The following is a 15,649-nucleotide window of genomic DNA, read 5'->3' as shown; positions in this document are numbered from 1 at the left end:
CCTCGTGTGCCTGGTTTGTCCTGAGTTGAGCTCAGTAGAGCCAGATAACGATGAAATGATGAAATGTTGCGCTGTTATTCCCCCACAATGCACTCGTCTCAGCGGGGTCCTTTGAACTTGCCCGCTGGCCTCCAGGTACTGACCGAGTCATTTGACACCTGAAGGTGAGTCAGGGGTCAAAGGTCAGAGAGGAACCCTGTAGGAAGTTTAGGTTAGATTATAGGGATGATTTTAGGCTACATATAAAACTCTTGGTGCAACTGTGATTTATTTTTTATGATTATTATTATATTATTTTTTTTATTATTTAACTTTTTGTGTGTTATTTTCATTACATGATATATTTCAAACGAATAGTTCGATATTTTGAGAAGTGCGCTTTGTTGCCAAGAGTTAGATGAGAAGTTTGATACCACTCGTGTGTGTGTATGCAAAATATGAAGCTACAGCCAGCAGCTTGTTAGCGTAGCTTAGCATGCAGATTGGAAACAGCTAGCCTGGCTTTGTCCAAAGGTAACAAAATCCACCTATGAGCACCTTTTTAAAGTTCACTAATTCATGTTATATCTTATTTATTTAATCCAGACAAAAATTAAAGTGTAAAAACGACAGGTTTGTGGTTTTGCACGTGTTTAAGTATGGAACTATTTCTCAGCTGGGAGCCATGACTTCCTGCAATCTTGTCATAAACATGAGGTTGCCAGGCAACCAGCGGAAACTCTTGGAAGTCACTACGCCAAAAAATAGTCTTGCACGTAACCTCCTGATTAAATAAACAAGATATGAAGTATTTGTGTCAGCTTTACGTGTATATCTTTATGGCTCTGGACAGAGCCAGGCTAGCAGTTTCCCTCTGTTTCCATTCTTTATGCTAAGCTAAGCTAACCGGCTTCTTGTAGCTTCATATTTAGTATACAGACATGAAAGCAGTATTGATCTTCTCATCTAACTCTCAGCAAGAAAGCAAATACGCGTATTTCCCAAAGTGTCGAACAACTGGTTTACATATTGTGTTTTTGTTAATTGTTTATATTTTTAATTCAGTTCTTTTCAGTGTGTTTTTATATAAGTTTTTAGTATTTTTTATTATATTAATCACTCATCTGCCTGATGTCAGTTTTAACTTCTTCTATCCGGTTTCGCAGATGGCTACGCCTTTTCTCAAGACGAGAACGGAGTGGTGTCACAGTCTGAGGTCATCAGAGCGTATGACACCACCAAACAGAGGACCAACGAGTGGTGAGCACCGGCCTTCTCCTTCCTGGCCGGCCTATCCGGAGCCACAGCAGCCATTTCTCATGGCGATATTTGAGGAGAAGCCGTGACGCGAGCGTGTGCCTCCTGCACTGAGGGGATTTTTGGACATGAATATGAAACGAATAGAGGAGAGTGACAATGTGTAATCTTTGAAAAAGGGGGGAAAAAAACAAGGAGCAAAACAAATAGTGTTCACTCTCAGCTGTAGTTGTGTGTCCAGCAGAGTTGATGAGCACTGTGCTTTCTTAGCAGTCTGTGGTCTGAAGTTCTTCACTGTTCTCACTCAGTTTGTCAGAGTGAAAAGTCTGCTTTCTATTGATTTAAGGAAAGACAGTTTTTAGCACTGAGCCAAAAAAAGTCTAAAATCATTGTAGTAAATTGAAATCAAACTCCTAATCACTTATTGTAAAAGTTAAACACTAGACGATGATTCGTTTTTTTTGAAGATTTGAACTTGTGTCAGATTGCCAAAGAGCAGTCGTATATACAATCTTCTAATTACTGGTGAATTCGGAAAAAAAAAAAACCTCAAACCAAATGTAATCACACTTCTGAGTGTATTCCAGCACTACATGGACCACTTCAGAGCAGACATTTGTAATTTTTAATTTACTTTTTGCACTTAAGGAAGCATCTCTTGTGTAAAGCCTTACATTTGCTCATGCCTTCATCCTCTTTTAAAATACACTTTTTCTTTTCTTTTTTTTCTTCTCTTTTTTAGTTTCGTTTTTAAAGTATGTAGATATTGTGCCTGGTTTTATTTATGTTTCTCTTTTTTTTTAACCGTTGCCTCTGCAACACACCGTAGTCCGGCTTCTACCATTTATACAGCAGAGGTATTGCTCCTGACAAATAATTGCATTCCACACATCACTCCTGTCTCAACAATCACAACGGTGCCTACGTAGACCTTTTCCCTCTTAGAAGAAAAAGATAGCAAAGAATAGTTTAGCCAGCTAGCTTAGAACAGTGCTTCACACACCTACTGAAGACAAATCGCTGTCTCCCCCCCGCTACAGTATTGCACTTGTACAATGTGAAAATTACAGTGCCCTTTGGCACAGAGCGAGATTTGTTCCTGCAGAGTTGAACGGGAGGCTCTATGATGGTCTTGTTTAAGCTTACAGTGGTTATAGTGTTTCCCTTAAAATGGAGATTTTATCCTTCTAACATAAGTGCCATTAGCTTAAGGGAGAGAGAAATATTAGCCAGGAAACTCCACGACAGTATCAAAACTACTTTGTCTCTATAGTTATTTTGTGGATTTGTATTTTTATATTGGAGATGTATGAATTTTGCATTGACCGGCTTTGTAATGAACTGTCTGTAACTCTTTGTTTCTCTTCCTCTGATAAACTGGCAGGATAGATTAGATCGAATGAGGAGCTTTCTTAAATGTCTTGTTATTATAATATTAATATTGTTACGGCTTGATTTATTTATAATTGACTACTTAATGTCTGTGTGATTGCTTTCTTCTCCCTATGGGAGATCAGATTTCTGACAGTGTGTGCGTGTTTGTGTATTGCCTGCATGTGCATGTGCTGTGAGCGTGAGCGTGTGTGCGTGCGTGTGTGAGTGTGTGTGTGTGTCACCTCTACTGTGGATAACTTCTATGTATGCATTGCATGTCTGTGTCCTTCAATGTGAGACTGGGAGTTACTGGTGTCTCCTGGTGTGTTTCTTATATTGTGAATGAGTGCGTGCGTGCGTGTGTGGTGACATTCGCTCCAGTTGTCTGTCTGCACGACTCCAGGTATAACTATGGTGTACTACTGTGTGCTGATGCATGGCCGGTATGGGGAAAGTGTGAGTGGCGTGTGTGTGTGTGTGTGTGTGTGTGTTCAAACTCTCTGCCTCGACTGTGGGAGTTTCTGATGCTCAGCTTGCTTCGACAGGAGATGTTGCACAATGCACTCGATGTACCTTTTCCAGTAGTGGATATCTGGTATTTCTGTTTATGATTTCTCTGAGTGTACATGTTCGTAACTTGTTGCTTTACGAGACAGCTCTTCTGTGTTTCTCAGTTCAGTGAGGGTTTATGATTTTTGGGTTTTGTTTTTTTTCTACGCTAGTCTTAATTGTTGAAACTTAATCGGTTGTCATCTTGTTAAAAATTTACAAACCGCTGAATGTGGATGTCGTCGTCGTCGTGGAAGGCTTGGACTGTTGCTTTCTTTTTCCAGAAAAAAATAAAACACGTTGTTGTTTGTGAAAGTCGTGGGCTGCATGAATGGATAACACAAAACTTCTCTGAAGTATTAACTGTACTACTTTGATTCTCCCTCAAGTGTTGATCACTTTACAAAAGAAAAAAAATGCACCTTTAACTTTTTTTTTTTTTTTTTTTTAAATATTTGTTTCTTTTCTGTCATTTTTGTTCAATGATTGTTTTGCATGTTGGGACTGCAAACGTATAAGTGTTGTCTTTTACTGCCATGAAGGACTACTGAAATAAACTTTACACTCATGGAGGAACAATGTGAACATCTTTGCTAATTCTTCTGTGTATTTCCAGATTTGCAATCACTGTACGATCTTGTGCCTGTGTGTGGTGACAAACAGGACATACTGTGCGGTGAGAAAGTAAACAGGAAAAGGCAGGAAAAAACATAAGTCTGCATGCAGGACAAACAAATTATATCAATAGAGTTCTTATTTGTTATGATGACGATGTTAAGCTGACCTTCCATGTATGGTATGGAGACTGACTCTGATCCCACATAGACAGAAATCTACTGCTGCAATAGTTTGAGTTGGTTAAAAGTGACCCAAGTAGACGTCACTTTAATGTTTGTGATGTTTTGTTTACCAAATATGTTAGGGAGGAGATTTTTTGTTTTGTTTAGTGTTTCAATTACAAACTTGTAATACGTAAATCAAGAGCTGAAATGATTCATCAAAAAGTAAATTGATGGAAAACTTACAACTACATATTTTGATAATTTATACATTGTTTAAGTCATTTATCAAGAAAAACACAAAAGTTCATTTGTTTACCTTTTAAATGTTGCTTAAACTGAATATTTTGGGGGGTTTTGGACTGTTTGACACCTGGAGCGTTCGGAGTTTGCAATGGACACATCACTATTTTCTGATATTTTACAGACCAAATGATTAATTGAGAGTCAATTAATCCGAGAAAATAACTGTTAGTTTCAGAATTTGTTATGAGAAGAGAGTTTTCAGAAGTTCAGGACCCAGAAAAGAAGCAAAATTGTGAATAATAATGAAACCAGTCTGACAAAATAGACAAACAGCCTTCACTGTGAGGAGCATCTTTTTGGATAACCTAGAAAAGAAATTGGAAACTTTTTTTTCAAGGCCTGGCAAAGATACACCTATCCCAAAGATTGTTAACAACTGGTATTTACTCTCTATAAGCAGCGTGTAGAATGTGATACAGAAGTCCAAACTGACAGACGCCAAGTATAAACAAGACCTGACAATGTTGATACACGAATCTGTCAAATACTGATAGTTGAAGTTGAATTTTGCGATAAGTGAAGTGATATAGCAACACACAGACTTTAAGGAGTCCTGAATGTAGCCGTAAACATCCTCGGACTGAACAGTTTGCAGGTTTCTGGAGACACTGGTTGCCAGGTCTATTTCACAGTCAGATAACTGGGGAGAACAGAACAGAACAGTCTTTGTCAAGATTTTGCCATACCTGTTGGTGCAACCTAAACCTCTATTTCTGGGGGTGAATTGTTTTTAACACTGCAACCGTGCCATGCTCATTGAACACTGACAATGAGTGATCTCAGCGCTGCATTCCTGCTGTGAAGTCTGGCGCAAGAATGAGCGACAGGTAGGGAGCTGCTGTGCGGCCCCGACCGCTCCGGTTTCGTTTTAGTCCGAGCGATGATGAAGCTTCTTTCAGGACAAATGCTTTTTTTGTGTGTAAGTGATAAAAAAAAAAAAAAAAGTTATTTAACAGATTTTTGCTTTACACGTAGAATGTACTGTAGAAGAAAGTTTTATTAGCTGTAAATTAGGGAATCATAATGACAACCCTGCTCTGGGTATAAATGCCTGTACAACATCTCAAAAGTCCACATTTCCTCCACAATACAATGTCCTTTGTGAACCAGGTCCTCGCCTCTGTCAGAGGTCCTTGCGATTGTCAAAAAACATAATTCCCTGGATTCCAACATCTATCTCTAATATCATAATGTTGCAATACACAGTACAGTAATGGACCTATCTGCCTGTATTTGTTTTTAAGGAAAGTCTGTGATAAATTGGCAAGATTTTAGTCTCTACTGTCAACTGCCACCTTAAAAAAAAAAAAAAAAAAAAAAAAAAGCAGCATGTGTAAAAAAATAAAATATAGTCCAGATAATTCTGTTTACAATATGATGAAAAGTGCATAAGATTCAAAACTGTTACTGCCCCTGACACGTCTGTTGAACTGTTGTGTTGCAGTGGGGGAAACGCCTCAGGCCACATCACTGAACCACGACAGCTTTGTTGTGCTTTATCCCCCGTCCTCCTGTCGCTCGCGCTGTGTCCGTTCAGCCGGACCCGGCCTTCCACCCAAACACCACCAGCTGTGTTGCAGTGTCCATACGGACATCCCACCATCTCTAAATCTTGTAATCCCTCTATTTCCCCCGCTGAGATCCCTGTCAGCTCTGTCCAAAGTCGGCGAAGCCTTTGGCCGCTGTGAAGGCGTCAGGCTGCAGGGGGAAGAAGTACTGCTGTGGCAGAAGAAACCCGGCGCCCTGCGAGGGGTGAGAGGCCATTGAGGGCTGGTGGAGCTGCAGCTGGGTGTGAGTGTGGGTGTGGCTGGAGGGCAGAGGATGCTGAATGCCTCCTGATATGGGCGCTGGCGGGGATGTGTAAGGGGGAGGTGGAGGCGGAGGCAGAGTCTGAGGGGTCTGGGTGGGGGTGGAGGCTGACGAGGAGATGGTGGCAGACACCAGGCAGCCATGCTGCTGCTGCTGCCCCTGACCTCCCAGAGAAAACCTCCGCATGGAGCTGCCGCCTCCGGCCGAACTTGAGCTGGTAGTGGCTGTGCTGGACTGTCGAGACGGGGCACGGAGGCTCGGGGGCGCGGTGGTGAGGATCATGGGGATGGTCTCGCCCTGGCAGCTGCGCAGGGAGAAGCGAATAGGCTGCTGGGTTGGCTGCTTGGGCCGCAGGCAGGTGCAGCAGTAGACGGCCACCAGGGAACCGACCACCACGAAGGCGATGAAGATGCTGCCCACCATCAAGAAGGGCACGTAGACAGGCTCTGTGGGCGGAGGAAGACACAGGCAGGTTAAGATTGATAGTGAGGAGGCGCCTTCATGAGACAGAAAGCTAATTAAAATGTCTTCATGCGCGTGAGCATCCAACTGTTTTTCTATTTTTATTGCTCTTTAGAGAGAAAATGACAAATTTTAAGATAGAAAAATGTTGAAATGCATTAAAAATCAGCACAAATCCAATGTTTTGAGCAGAAACTATCTAACTTTGTCAGTTAATAAAAACTTTGAGCTATTTATGGTGTCTAAAACTGTGATACTAAACATTTAATCATATAGTTTCTTTTGAATCCCTCATAGCGTTATTAACAGACACATTCTTGCTGGACAACACAAACAGCTCAGATTACACTTCATGGAGCCTTTGCACTCTGGGAGGAAATCATCAATGTTTGTTTTGAAAGAAAATAAAATAGGAAATTGTGAGCACACAGTCAGTTCAGTTACAGGCCTACAGCTATCCGTTCGGGAAATTGAAAGAAAGCTGATAAAACCTCTGGGTTAAAGTGACCTATTGTTAATATTTTCACAACCAACAGTGGGTTAATGTAACACTGTGACGCCTTTTAAGTGTTTTAAAGAAGCCAAAGATATGACCTGCTCTCTCATGATGTTGTGATTACTTCTATTTATTAGTGAGCAGGTTGAGGTGAATGATCTTTATATTTGGCAGCACAGTGGGTTTAGTTGTGTGAGAACACTGTCTGGAAAATATGATCTGTCTCGTTTTACTGATATGTTCTGAATTTATTTCACTCAGCATTTTTTTTTTATTGGCGATGGGGGCTGCTTCATCCAAAAAAATCTACTTTTTTTCATGATAATAACAACCTGCAGTGAGCTGAGGTCAAATGAAGCCACAGGAGTGGAGAGAAAAGCAGGTGCTGGAAACTGGATGCTTTGGTTGATTCATGTTGGAAAGAAATAGATTTTTTTTTAAACAGCAGTAATTCAAAGAATATTAAATGTATGTCAACTGAAATAGATAAACTGAGAATACTAAATCTTAATGTTCAGTACATCATTGACTGCTTTAGATGCTCACATTCCTGCCACTTTTTTTTTTAACACAACACACATTAATAACATCAATATTTGATCTGTTTGTACAGTTTGTACCGAATATTTAGTAGCCATGGTGTTTAAATTCTCATCATTTCATAGACAGCATGGTGGTTTAGTGGTTGCAGACTCTCTCCTTGAACTGCTGAAGTGTTTTTGAGCAAAGCACTGAAACACAACCTGCTGGATTTTGTCTTGATAGATCTTGATAGCTGACCTCTGACCTCCCCGTTTAACGTCCCTAAAGATCAACCAGACTGTATATACATATATATACATATAAGCAACAAATTCGACTAAATGTGATTGCATCTTACTGTCTTACCGGTATTTTAATTACATAAATGTTAAACGGCAACAATTTATGTATTTTGTTGTGTTTTTCACAGCCTAATTAAACTCTGAGCTTAATTGGACTTTCATGGGAAGTTTTGCTCAAACAGTGCACTTGGGAAAGACTTGAGAAAAGCGCTTTTAGGAAGAGAAAAATGAAACTTACGTGCTGCAAACTCGGTGTTGTCCACCTCCCGGTCGTTGGTGCAGCTGCCCTGGTCCAGCCGTGCGTCCACGGCCGCGCAGCAGTAGCGCAGCGAGCAGGAGCCGCAGCACACGGTGGCGTCCGTGGTGTCAAAGTCCTCCGGACACTGGAAGCCATCATGATAATTCCCATTAGCGTCCAGCCAGCCGTGGCAGTACTCCCCCTGTGCGTCCGATATCCGCAGATTCCAGGTCAGATATCCCAGCAGCAGGCAGTTCAGCAGGCGCACCATCCCGGCAAGCCGCTGCGGTTCACGGTTCCCTGCGTCCTGTGGGCTGCAGCTCCCGGCCACCGAGTGTCAGTCCGAGTCAGAGACTCTTCATTTAGAGTTATTCACTAAAGAGAAGCTGCTGCAGATGTGAAGTTATGTCATCTTTCCACCATCCAAACCGCTTTGAGCCAAACGCAGCCAAAAAACCCAATGTGAAAAAAAAAATCCTTAATTGAACGTTCTCCGGATTTGCTGAAATAAATGACGTCTTTGCGTCACTTTTTAAACTGTTATCAACCAGTTTTCTTCTGATCCAAACATGTGAGAGTGTTCAGCAGAGCGCAGCCACACAGTCTTGCTCCGGATTTCTCTCTGTTCTCCCTCTTCATCGACTCGCTCCTGTGATCGCTTGTTGATGTCCGTGCAGAAGTTGTGCGCCCACCTCACTGGAGGTTTGTTGCTTTTGTGAGTCGACTTTTTGTACGCGCGCACGTAACCCCCCCTATTAACCAGACGTGCGCATTCACGTGGGACGCGGAGCTGCTGCGGTGATGCAAATGACTCCCAAAGCCGCGAAGGTGCCCAAATAACACGCATAAATTATCTTAATTCTGCATGCTAGAATACCCACAGTGCGACATTTATAGACTCGTGAATAAAAATCCAGCTTTAGTTTGTGTCTCTACTGCAATGTTTTTTTATCTTGAGACTTTTCAAAGCAAATATCTCTAATGTATAAACATGAGGCATCATCTCTTGGGGGCAAATTCAGAGGAAAAACAAAAAACTACAAGGTGCAATATTCACATTTCAAGTAACACAACACAAAACAGAGTTTTCCTGTCATGAAAAGTTTAATTCATAATTCACTAATGTTAGAAAACTTTACACACAGCATATTGCTGTAAAATCGACTTTACTGAGTCAATTTGTTGAATTTATGTCTCTTAATCTCTACTTGTGTTACTGTTACACTAATACACATAGTTACATTGCATTTTTGGGAATTTTTATGCTATTATTTTTGGGGTGTTGATATGAAAAGTTGAAGAAAATTTGCCTCATAAACCAACTCAATTAAATTCAAATTGTATTTCTATAGCAACATCTCATACAAAAGCATCAAATAGCAAAAATGTGCTGACAAACAGAAACATCCATTCATGCATACACATTTATACACACACACACACACACGCACAAACACACACACACACATGCATACTGTACTGTTCATTTAAGAAAATGTTCGACTGAATAGGAGGTTTTTAGTTTGGTTTTAAAAGAACACAGTGTCAGAGTAAGTCTACGATCAGCAGACAAACTGTTCCACTCTTTAGGTGCATTAAATGGTGAATATCATCTCACTAGACGTTAAAAGTGATCTAGCACATGGAGGAGATTTCCACCCTGTGACCGGAGCGAACTGCTGGGATTGTAAACTGACAGCATGTCTGAAGTGTACTGTGGAGCCGGACCACCAAGTGCTTGGTAGACCAACAGGAGGATTTTGAATTGTATTCTGAAGACAATAGGTAACCAGTGAAGGTTTCAGAGGATTGCAGTTAAGTGGTCTGATTTTTTTTTTTGTCCTGGTTAGAAATCGTGCGGCTGAGTTCTGGATGAGTTGTAATCTATGGATTGTTTTGTTTGGAGGACCTATAAACAGAGAATTGCGATAATCCAGCCTCCTCATGACAAATTCATGCATGAGTTTCTCTGAGTCAGAATGGAAAACAAAGCCTCTGAACTCAGACTCATTAATTTTTTCCGCTGAGAATATTCTCTAAACAAATAAATCCAAACAGTGATTTTCCTGCAATTCTTGTGTTTAACAAATGGCGCCGAGGCTATAAGACTGCTTTTAATGTAACCTATGTAAGATTTATATAATTCAAGTATGAAGAGGACATTAAAGAATAGTCTCACAATTTTTCAAGTCTTTCTTAAAACAACACTCAGGAGCCCATATGGACACTGAAAGAGGTTTTTTCTCGCTGTAATCATTCCTTCTGTTCATACTGGACATTAAAAGATCCCCTTCATATGCGCTTTTAATGTAAGTGACGGGGGCCAAAATCCAGTGTGTCCACACAGTGATTTTGTGCAAAAATGCATTTAAAAGTTTATCTGAAGCTTATATGAAGCTTCAGCAGTCTGAGTTAGTCACATCAAGTGGATATCTGCCACATTTACAGTCTTTTTAGCATCAAATTCCCTCTTTGTGTTTCCTCAGACAGTGTTTCCCTGTTGAGCTGTGGTGGAAGTATAGTAACAAAAGAGGGACTTTGGCACTAAAAAGACTGTAACATTGAAAGATATTTACTTGATTTGATTCATTTGGACGGCTGCAGCTTCATATCAGCTTCAGATAAACTTTTAATTACATTTTTGTACAGAAGGAGGACTGTCATCACTTAAATTGTAAGTGCGTCATGAAGGGATCTTCTAATGGTCAGTACAAACAGGAGGAATCATTATGACATGAAAAAACTATTTCAATGGTCATTTGGGCTCCTGACTGTTGTTTTAAGACAGACTTGAAAAACTGTGAGCTCATTCTTTAAGACTTTGCTAAACTGATCAGTTTTTAGTTTGCAGAGTAATTCACCAGTCTATTTGCTGACGTTGCATTCAAACGCTCCATCATTTTCTGAAAATACAGCTGATTTGGTGGTTTATGATAGCCAATTACTATTAAATTAATATATATAATATTATTAAAATATTTTGATCAATCTTTTAGTTAGACCATTCACATAGGATAAGCATATTCCATTATTGGCTCACAGCCATCTTCAGTTTGGTGTCTACACATAATATTGACTCATCATTTGCATGTGTTTTGATAAAACACAGAAGCAAGAACTACGGGCCTGTTGTTGAGGGAGAAAACATTGATGTAAATCAGCAGCAGGTCTTTCCACTCCTTCATTCATTAAACATCTTGTTTGTAGGTCTAACCTATTGATGTGGCGCCCCCATGTGGCGATGCAAACTTTTAGGCCTGCAGGCTGCTGGACATCTGCTTCAGGCCTTTCCTGACGATTTCAGACCTGCGATGAATTATGAATAAAATTAGTGAATTTTTAAAACTAATTAAATGAATTATAAATATGATTTAACCTTCAGATTAGCCAAGGAAAGCTGAAAAGTCAGTGTCAAATGTTTATTTCTTCTATTTTATGGTCAATATTATTCATTCAATAAAAACTAAAATGTTTAAGAAATAATCTATGCATTATAACAGATATTTTTCTTTTGGACTGTTTCCTCTAATCGGGTTTAGATGAAAGACTTCTCTCTCATTTGCGCTCATTTGACGCTATTGATGCTTTGAGCTCTGTACCAAAATGGCCTCTGCCTTTTCATTTGTTGGATTTCGTTCTGCACATGTTTCATTTTCAGGCTGTAAATCTGCTACAGCGCCCCGTTGTTCTCTGTGTGGTTGTGGGCTACAAAGGAGGCAGGCAGGCAGCAGCAGCGCACAAGTCCCGCCTGTATTTCCCTCTGGAAGAGTCTCAGTGTCGGCGCTCCAGTCTGGGGATTGGAGCGGTGGCTTGTCAGTAAATTAGCCCACCCTTCCACAGTGTGTATGAGGAAAACCGAGCCAGACAAATCCGAAATCTCCCAGTCATCAGCTGCCTGTCACACCAGCACGCCACAATATACCTACCCGGGGCCATCCGCCGCGCTGTGACACCTGGCAGGGATGGAGGGAGAGATGCAGCCCGCAGATGAAGGGCCCTGCGCCCCGAAGATGTGCCGACAACAACGCGGTCCGTACAGCACCCTGAAAACCTTCCAGAGCAAGCGCTCGGCGGGCAAGTCGCGCTTTGACAGGTCCGCTGTGGTCGAGGTGCCTCTGTTTGGCGGTGACGGCGGCGGACATCACTTCACTTTTCACCCCGGGCAGCCTCATCCTTTCCAGCCGCACCATCACCACCAGCGTCTGCAGCTCCAGCAAACTATCAGCAGCAGCCAGCAGCATCACCAACACCCGACTCCTCAGCAGCAGCAGCAGCAGCAGCAGCAACAGCAGCAACAGCAGCAGCATCGTTTCCCATGTGAGAACAGGCCCAGCAGCAGGGTCCCGACATCCACCTCAGCGGCAGCGGGCAGCGTAGCGGCGGCAGCATCTCTTGGTACCCAGCAGCGGCGCGTCAGCGGCGGCACAGCGGAGCCCAGATTCTCCCCCGGACGAACCGGTCTGAACCAAGAAGCTCCAGACTGCACCTACGGCATCAGCTCAGGTGGGTTTTCAAACTTGTTCAGAGTGAAGTGTCTTTAACATGAGTGACCCCCACACATCGCCAGAGGTCTGCTTCATCTGTCGTGGTATGTTTTCCCCTCAATTATTTAGACTTTTTCCGATCCACATGTCCTCAGATTGTCCAGGTACTTGTGTGTGTACATTTTTGGGGGGTTTTGCTGCTCAGACATATGAGCATCAATACTCTACACAGTCAATAAACTTGAACAGAAGACAAAACAATACATGTATGTCATTAAAATCCAGCATCTCTTTTGTTTGCTCCTCTGAGCTTCATGTTTTTGTTCCCGTTTGTTCCCCCCTTTTTTTTTCTTCCTGTCAGCAGTGATTGATTTGCTGCTGTAATGAGAGCAGTCATGATTGAATCTCCAGTGTGCATGTGCTAAAAATTACATTGGGTAATTGTCTGTCCGTGTGTGTGTGTGTGTGTGTGTGTGTGTGTGTGTGTCTGTGTGTCTGTGTGTGTGTGTGTGTGTGTGTGTGTGTGTGTGTGTGTGTGCACAACGGCCCTCACAATCTCCTGTTGAAACACATTGTTCCTGCTCATTTTTTCCTCCTCAGCTGCTGTTCATTAGAGGGCTGTGCTCAGGAAGAAATGTGTTCCCGTGTGGAGGGCGGGTCCATGGGAACCAACATTAAGATGAAAGCAATGAACCTAATTCAGGCAGTTACGAAATTAAACATTAGACATCTCATCCTCTAATCAGATATTAATCTCTTTATCACTGCTGGCTGCTCAGGCTCAATTTGCTTCTGGCTGCTTTACAGACAATGTTCAGTGGGAGCTCAGGTTGCACTGTATTGGCCTAACCTACATGTGAATTGCATGAAGTATTAAGACTACAAGTACAGTGTAAAGACAAGCATTACATTTCAATCCATTTTATTCCTTCAGTGATTCTTTAGAAGTATAAAACCCAGTTTTCAGTGATGATGACCTATTGTTTGCATCTATTCTGGTGTGCAAACGGTCCTCAAACCACTTGTGAAATAATCACACGAATCCAGTGAATCTGCTCATATTTCAAAAGATGTACCATCCAGTCCAAGTTACATGTGCCACGTATTCTCACAGATAATGACAAATCAAAGTGCTTTTATCTGCACAATGGCAGCAACTTAATGTCCCTCTCATGACTGAAAAAAAACCCCCAAAAAACCCACAAAACTTGATGTCCTCTTCATGAAGAGAAGCGCTGGAGACCCCTGGACTCAGCAATCAGTTCAGCACACAATAACACAAATTACATTGAAAAGCCTTCCCGAAGAGTTGTGATTAAAACAAATGGGGCTCATAAATTTGCCTCTGCTGAGCGTATATTGTTTTTAATGAAATTTTATGAGGCTCTCAGCTTACAGTGCCACAGAACTGGTGAGAGAAGAGAAGGGGGGGAGGAGGAGGAGGAGGAGGAGGCGGAGGAGGGGAGGCAGGGTGATGGCGAATGATATCAGATACATCTCGACGGGTAAACAGAGACAGGACGCATATTAATAAATGCGACACATCTGCACCGGGCTGATAGACACGTCTGAGCGAGTGGCAACGCAGCAGTGGCCGCCTAGAACTCATTTTGCGTTTGTGTTTTTGTGTGTGTGTGTTTGTGAGTGATTGTGAGGCCAGTGGACTCATAATCATTACATGGAGGTATGTGTGAGATCATCTCATTCATTGAGACGTGCCTAGACTACCAGGGAAAGGACACACTGAGGCTTGTTCTGGACAATAGCTTTGTGCTGATTTTCTTTGCTCGGCTGGGTTTGGTCACTGCAGATACACTGTGACTTATAAGTTTATTGACATCTGAATAAATCAGCATAATCGAGCCGACATTTCTATGAACACAGGAGACTATACTGTATGTTGTAATGGGAAGCTTTGCCACAAGGAAACATGAGGCAGAAAGAAACAAAATATTCATGTTGTTTTCACGCATTAATTTTCTGCTTTTCTACTTCAGCGGTGATGGAAAGTAACTAAGTTAATTCACTTTTCTTAAATAAAATTTTGAGGTATTTTCACTTTATTTGAGTATTTCCATTTTATATAACTTTATACTTCTACTTTACTACATTTCTTTGACAGCTGGAGTTACTGGTTCCTTTTCATATTTTGATTTTACACAAAAAAAAAAAAAACACACATAATAAGCTGATTAAACACAGCACATTACTAAAGATGAAATCAGTGGCTCCTGAGCTTTTTGGCTTGTGATCCTTTCCAAAAAAACAGTGTTCACTTGGGGCTCATTGTCACATTTTAGATGTCTATGAGTTGTTATCAGTTCCATCAAAGAGACATTTCCCCTTAAAACTTCTCAGAATCTTTCATCTAAATAACTGTTTGAGGTCTAGAGAGAGACCAGTATTTCACAAAAACAGCAAAGATTAGAGAGGAGCATCTCATAAAAAATACATATTTTATGTAGCAAAGAAGAGTTTTTTTTCCCTCTTTCATACATTTATCATCTTACAACCCCACAACACACAAGTAAAAAAAACAACTAGCTAAATATCAACCAGCTTCAATAGTAAAATGCTGTTTATATATTAATGCATCAGTATTAACAATATATGTTGTGTTAATGAATAATCTACAGTCTATTAAAGCCAGACAATATCCAACAAAGAAAATATCATCTGTTGACAAAAATGATCTCACCTTAATGTCCATTTAGTAGTCGTCCTGGAGCTTTTGACCATATCACATGGTCCTCATCAGCAGATTGAGTTTGCTCAACAGTCATCAAAGTGTGAATGTTTAAACTTTTGATGATTCTGAGCATCTCAAGGACTTCTCATCCATGTTGACTTTGAAGTTTGAACATCTGCATCTAAGCAAACTCAATCTGCTGATGAAGGTCATGTGATACAGTCAAAAAGCTCCAAAACAGCTACTCAATGGACCTTGAGATGAAATTGTTTTGACAACTGCTGTTGTTTTTTTGAAACTCAAAAATAGTAAACGTCTAAGAGCACAACAGGCTCCTGTGATTCTACAATGATGACTGACCTTTAGTTGAAATGCCTCCCCGGAAGTTCATCTGACTTCTTGC

General features: G+C 41.2%; 3 protein-coding genes across 7 annotated transcripts in view; 2 read left to right on the top strand and 1 right to left on the bottom strand.

Annotated features, from left to right (window-relative positions):
• atp8a1 (ATPase phospholipid transporting 8A1) overlaps window positions 1–3,744 on the top strand; it is a 108,401-nt gene extending 104,657 nt beyond the window's left edge. For all 5 annotated transcript variants that reach the window (XM_044363008.1, XM_044363005.1, XM_044363007.1 and 2 more), the window contains one exon: window positions 1,146–3,744. In XM_044363008.1, the coding sequence (XP_044218943.1) occupies window positions 1,146–1,243 (98 nt within the window). In that variant the 3' untranslated portion in view covers window positions 1,244–3,744. The remainder of the gene's footprint in view (window positions 1–1,145) is intronic.
• An 866-nt stretch (window positions 3,745–4,610) lies between these two features.
• shisa3 (shisa family member 3) lies at window positions 4,611–9,510 on the bottom strand. The gene is made up of 2 exons (XM_044363676.1): window positions 8,074–9,510; window positions 4,611–6,499 (listed from the first exon to the last, which is right to left on the bottom strand). The coding sequence occupies exons 1-2, from the start codon at window positions 8,342–8,344 to the stop codon at window positions 5,892–5,894; spliced, it is 879 nt and encodes a 292-aa protein (XP_044219611.1). The 5' UTR covers window positions 8,345–9,510; the 3' UTR covers window positions 4,611–5,891.
• Window positions 9,511–11,235: 1,725 nt separating this feature from the next.
• Window positions 11,236–15,649, top strand: part of LOC122990359 (BEN domain-containing protein 4) — an 11,994-nt gene continuing 7,580 nt past the window's right edge. Inside the window, exon 1 of the mRNA XM_044363694.1 lies at window positions 11,236–12,576. Coding sequence (XP_044219629.1) covers window positions 12,036–12,576 — 541 coding nt within the window. The 5' untranslated portion in view covers window positions 11,236–12,035. The remainder of the gene's footprint in view (window positions 12,577–15,649) is intronic.

Source organism: Thunnus albacares, chromosome 10 (genome assembly GCF_914725855.1).
Source record: "Thunnus albacares chromosome 10, fThuAlb1.1, whole genome shotgun sequence".
Classification (NCBI taxonomy): domain Eukaryota; kingdom Metazoa; phylum Chordata; class Actinopteri; order Scombriformes; family Scombridae; genus Thunnus; species Thunnus albacares.
This window is presented reverse-complemented; position numbering and strand designations above follow the sequence as displayed.

What these genes read in the sequence shown, in the direction of transcription:
- shisa3 (XM_044363676.1), bottom strand. Translation starts at nt 8,344, where the DNA reads ATGGTGCGCCTGCTGAACTGCCTGCTGCTGGGATATCTGACCTGGAAT. An exon ending in CAACACCGAGTTTGCAGCAC is followed by an intron (nt 6,500 to 8,073) that starts GTAAGTTTCATT and finishes CTCCGCCCACAG; the next exon opens with AGCCTGTCTACGTGCCCTTC.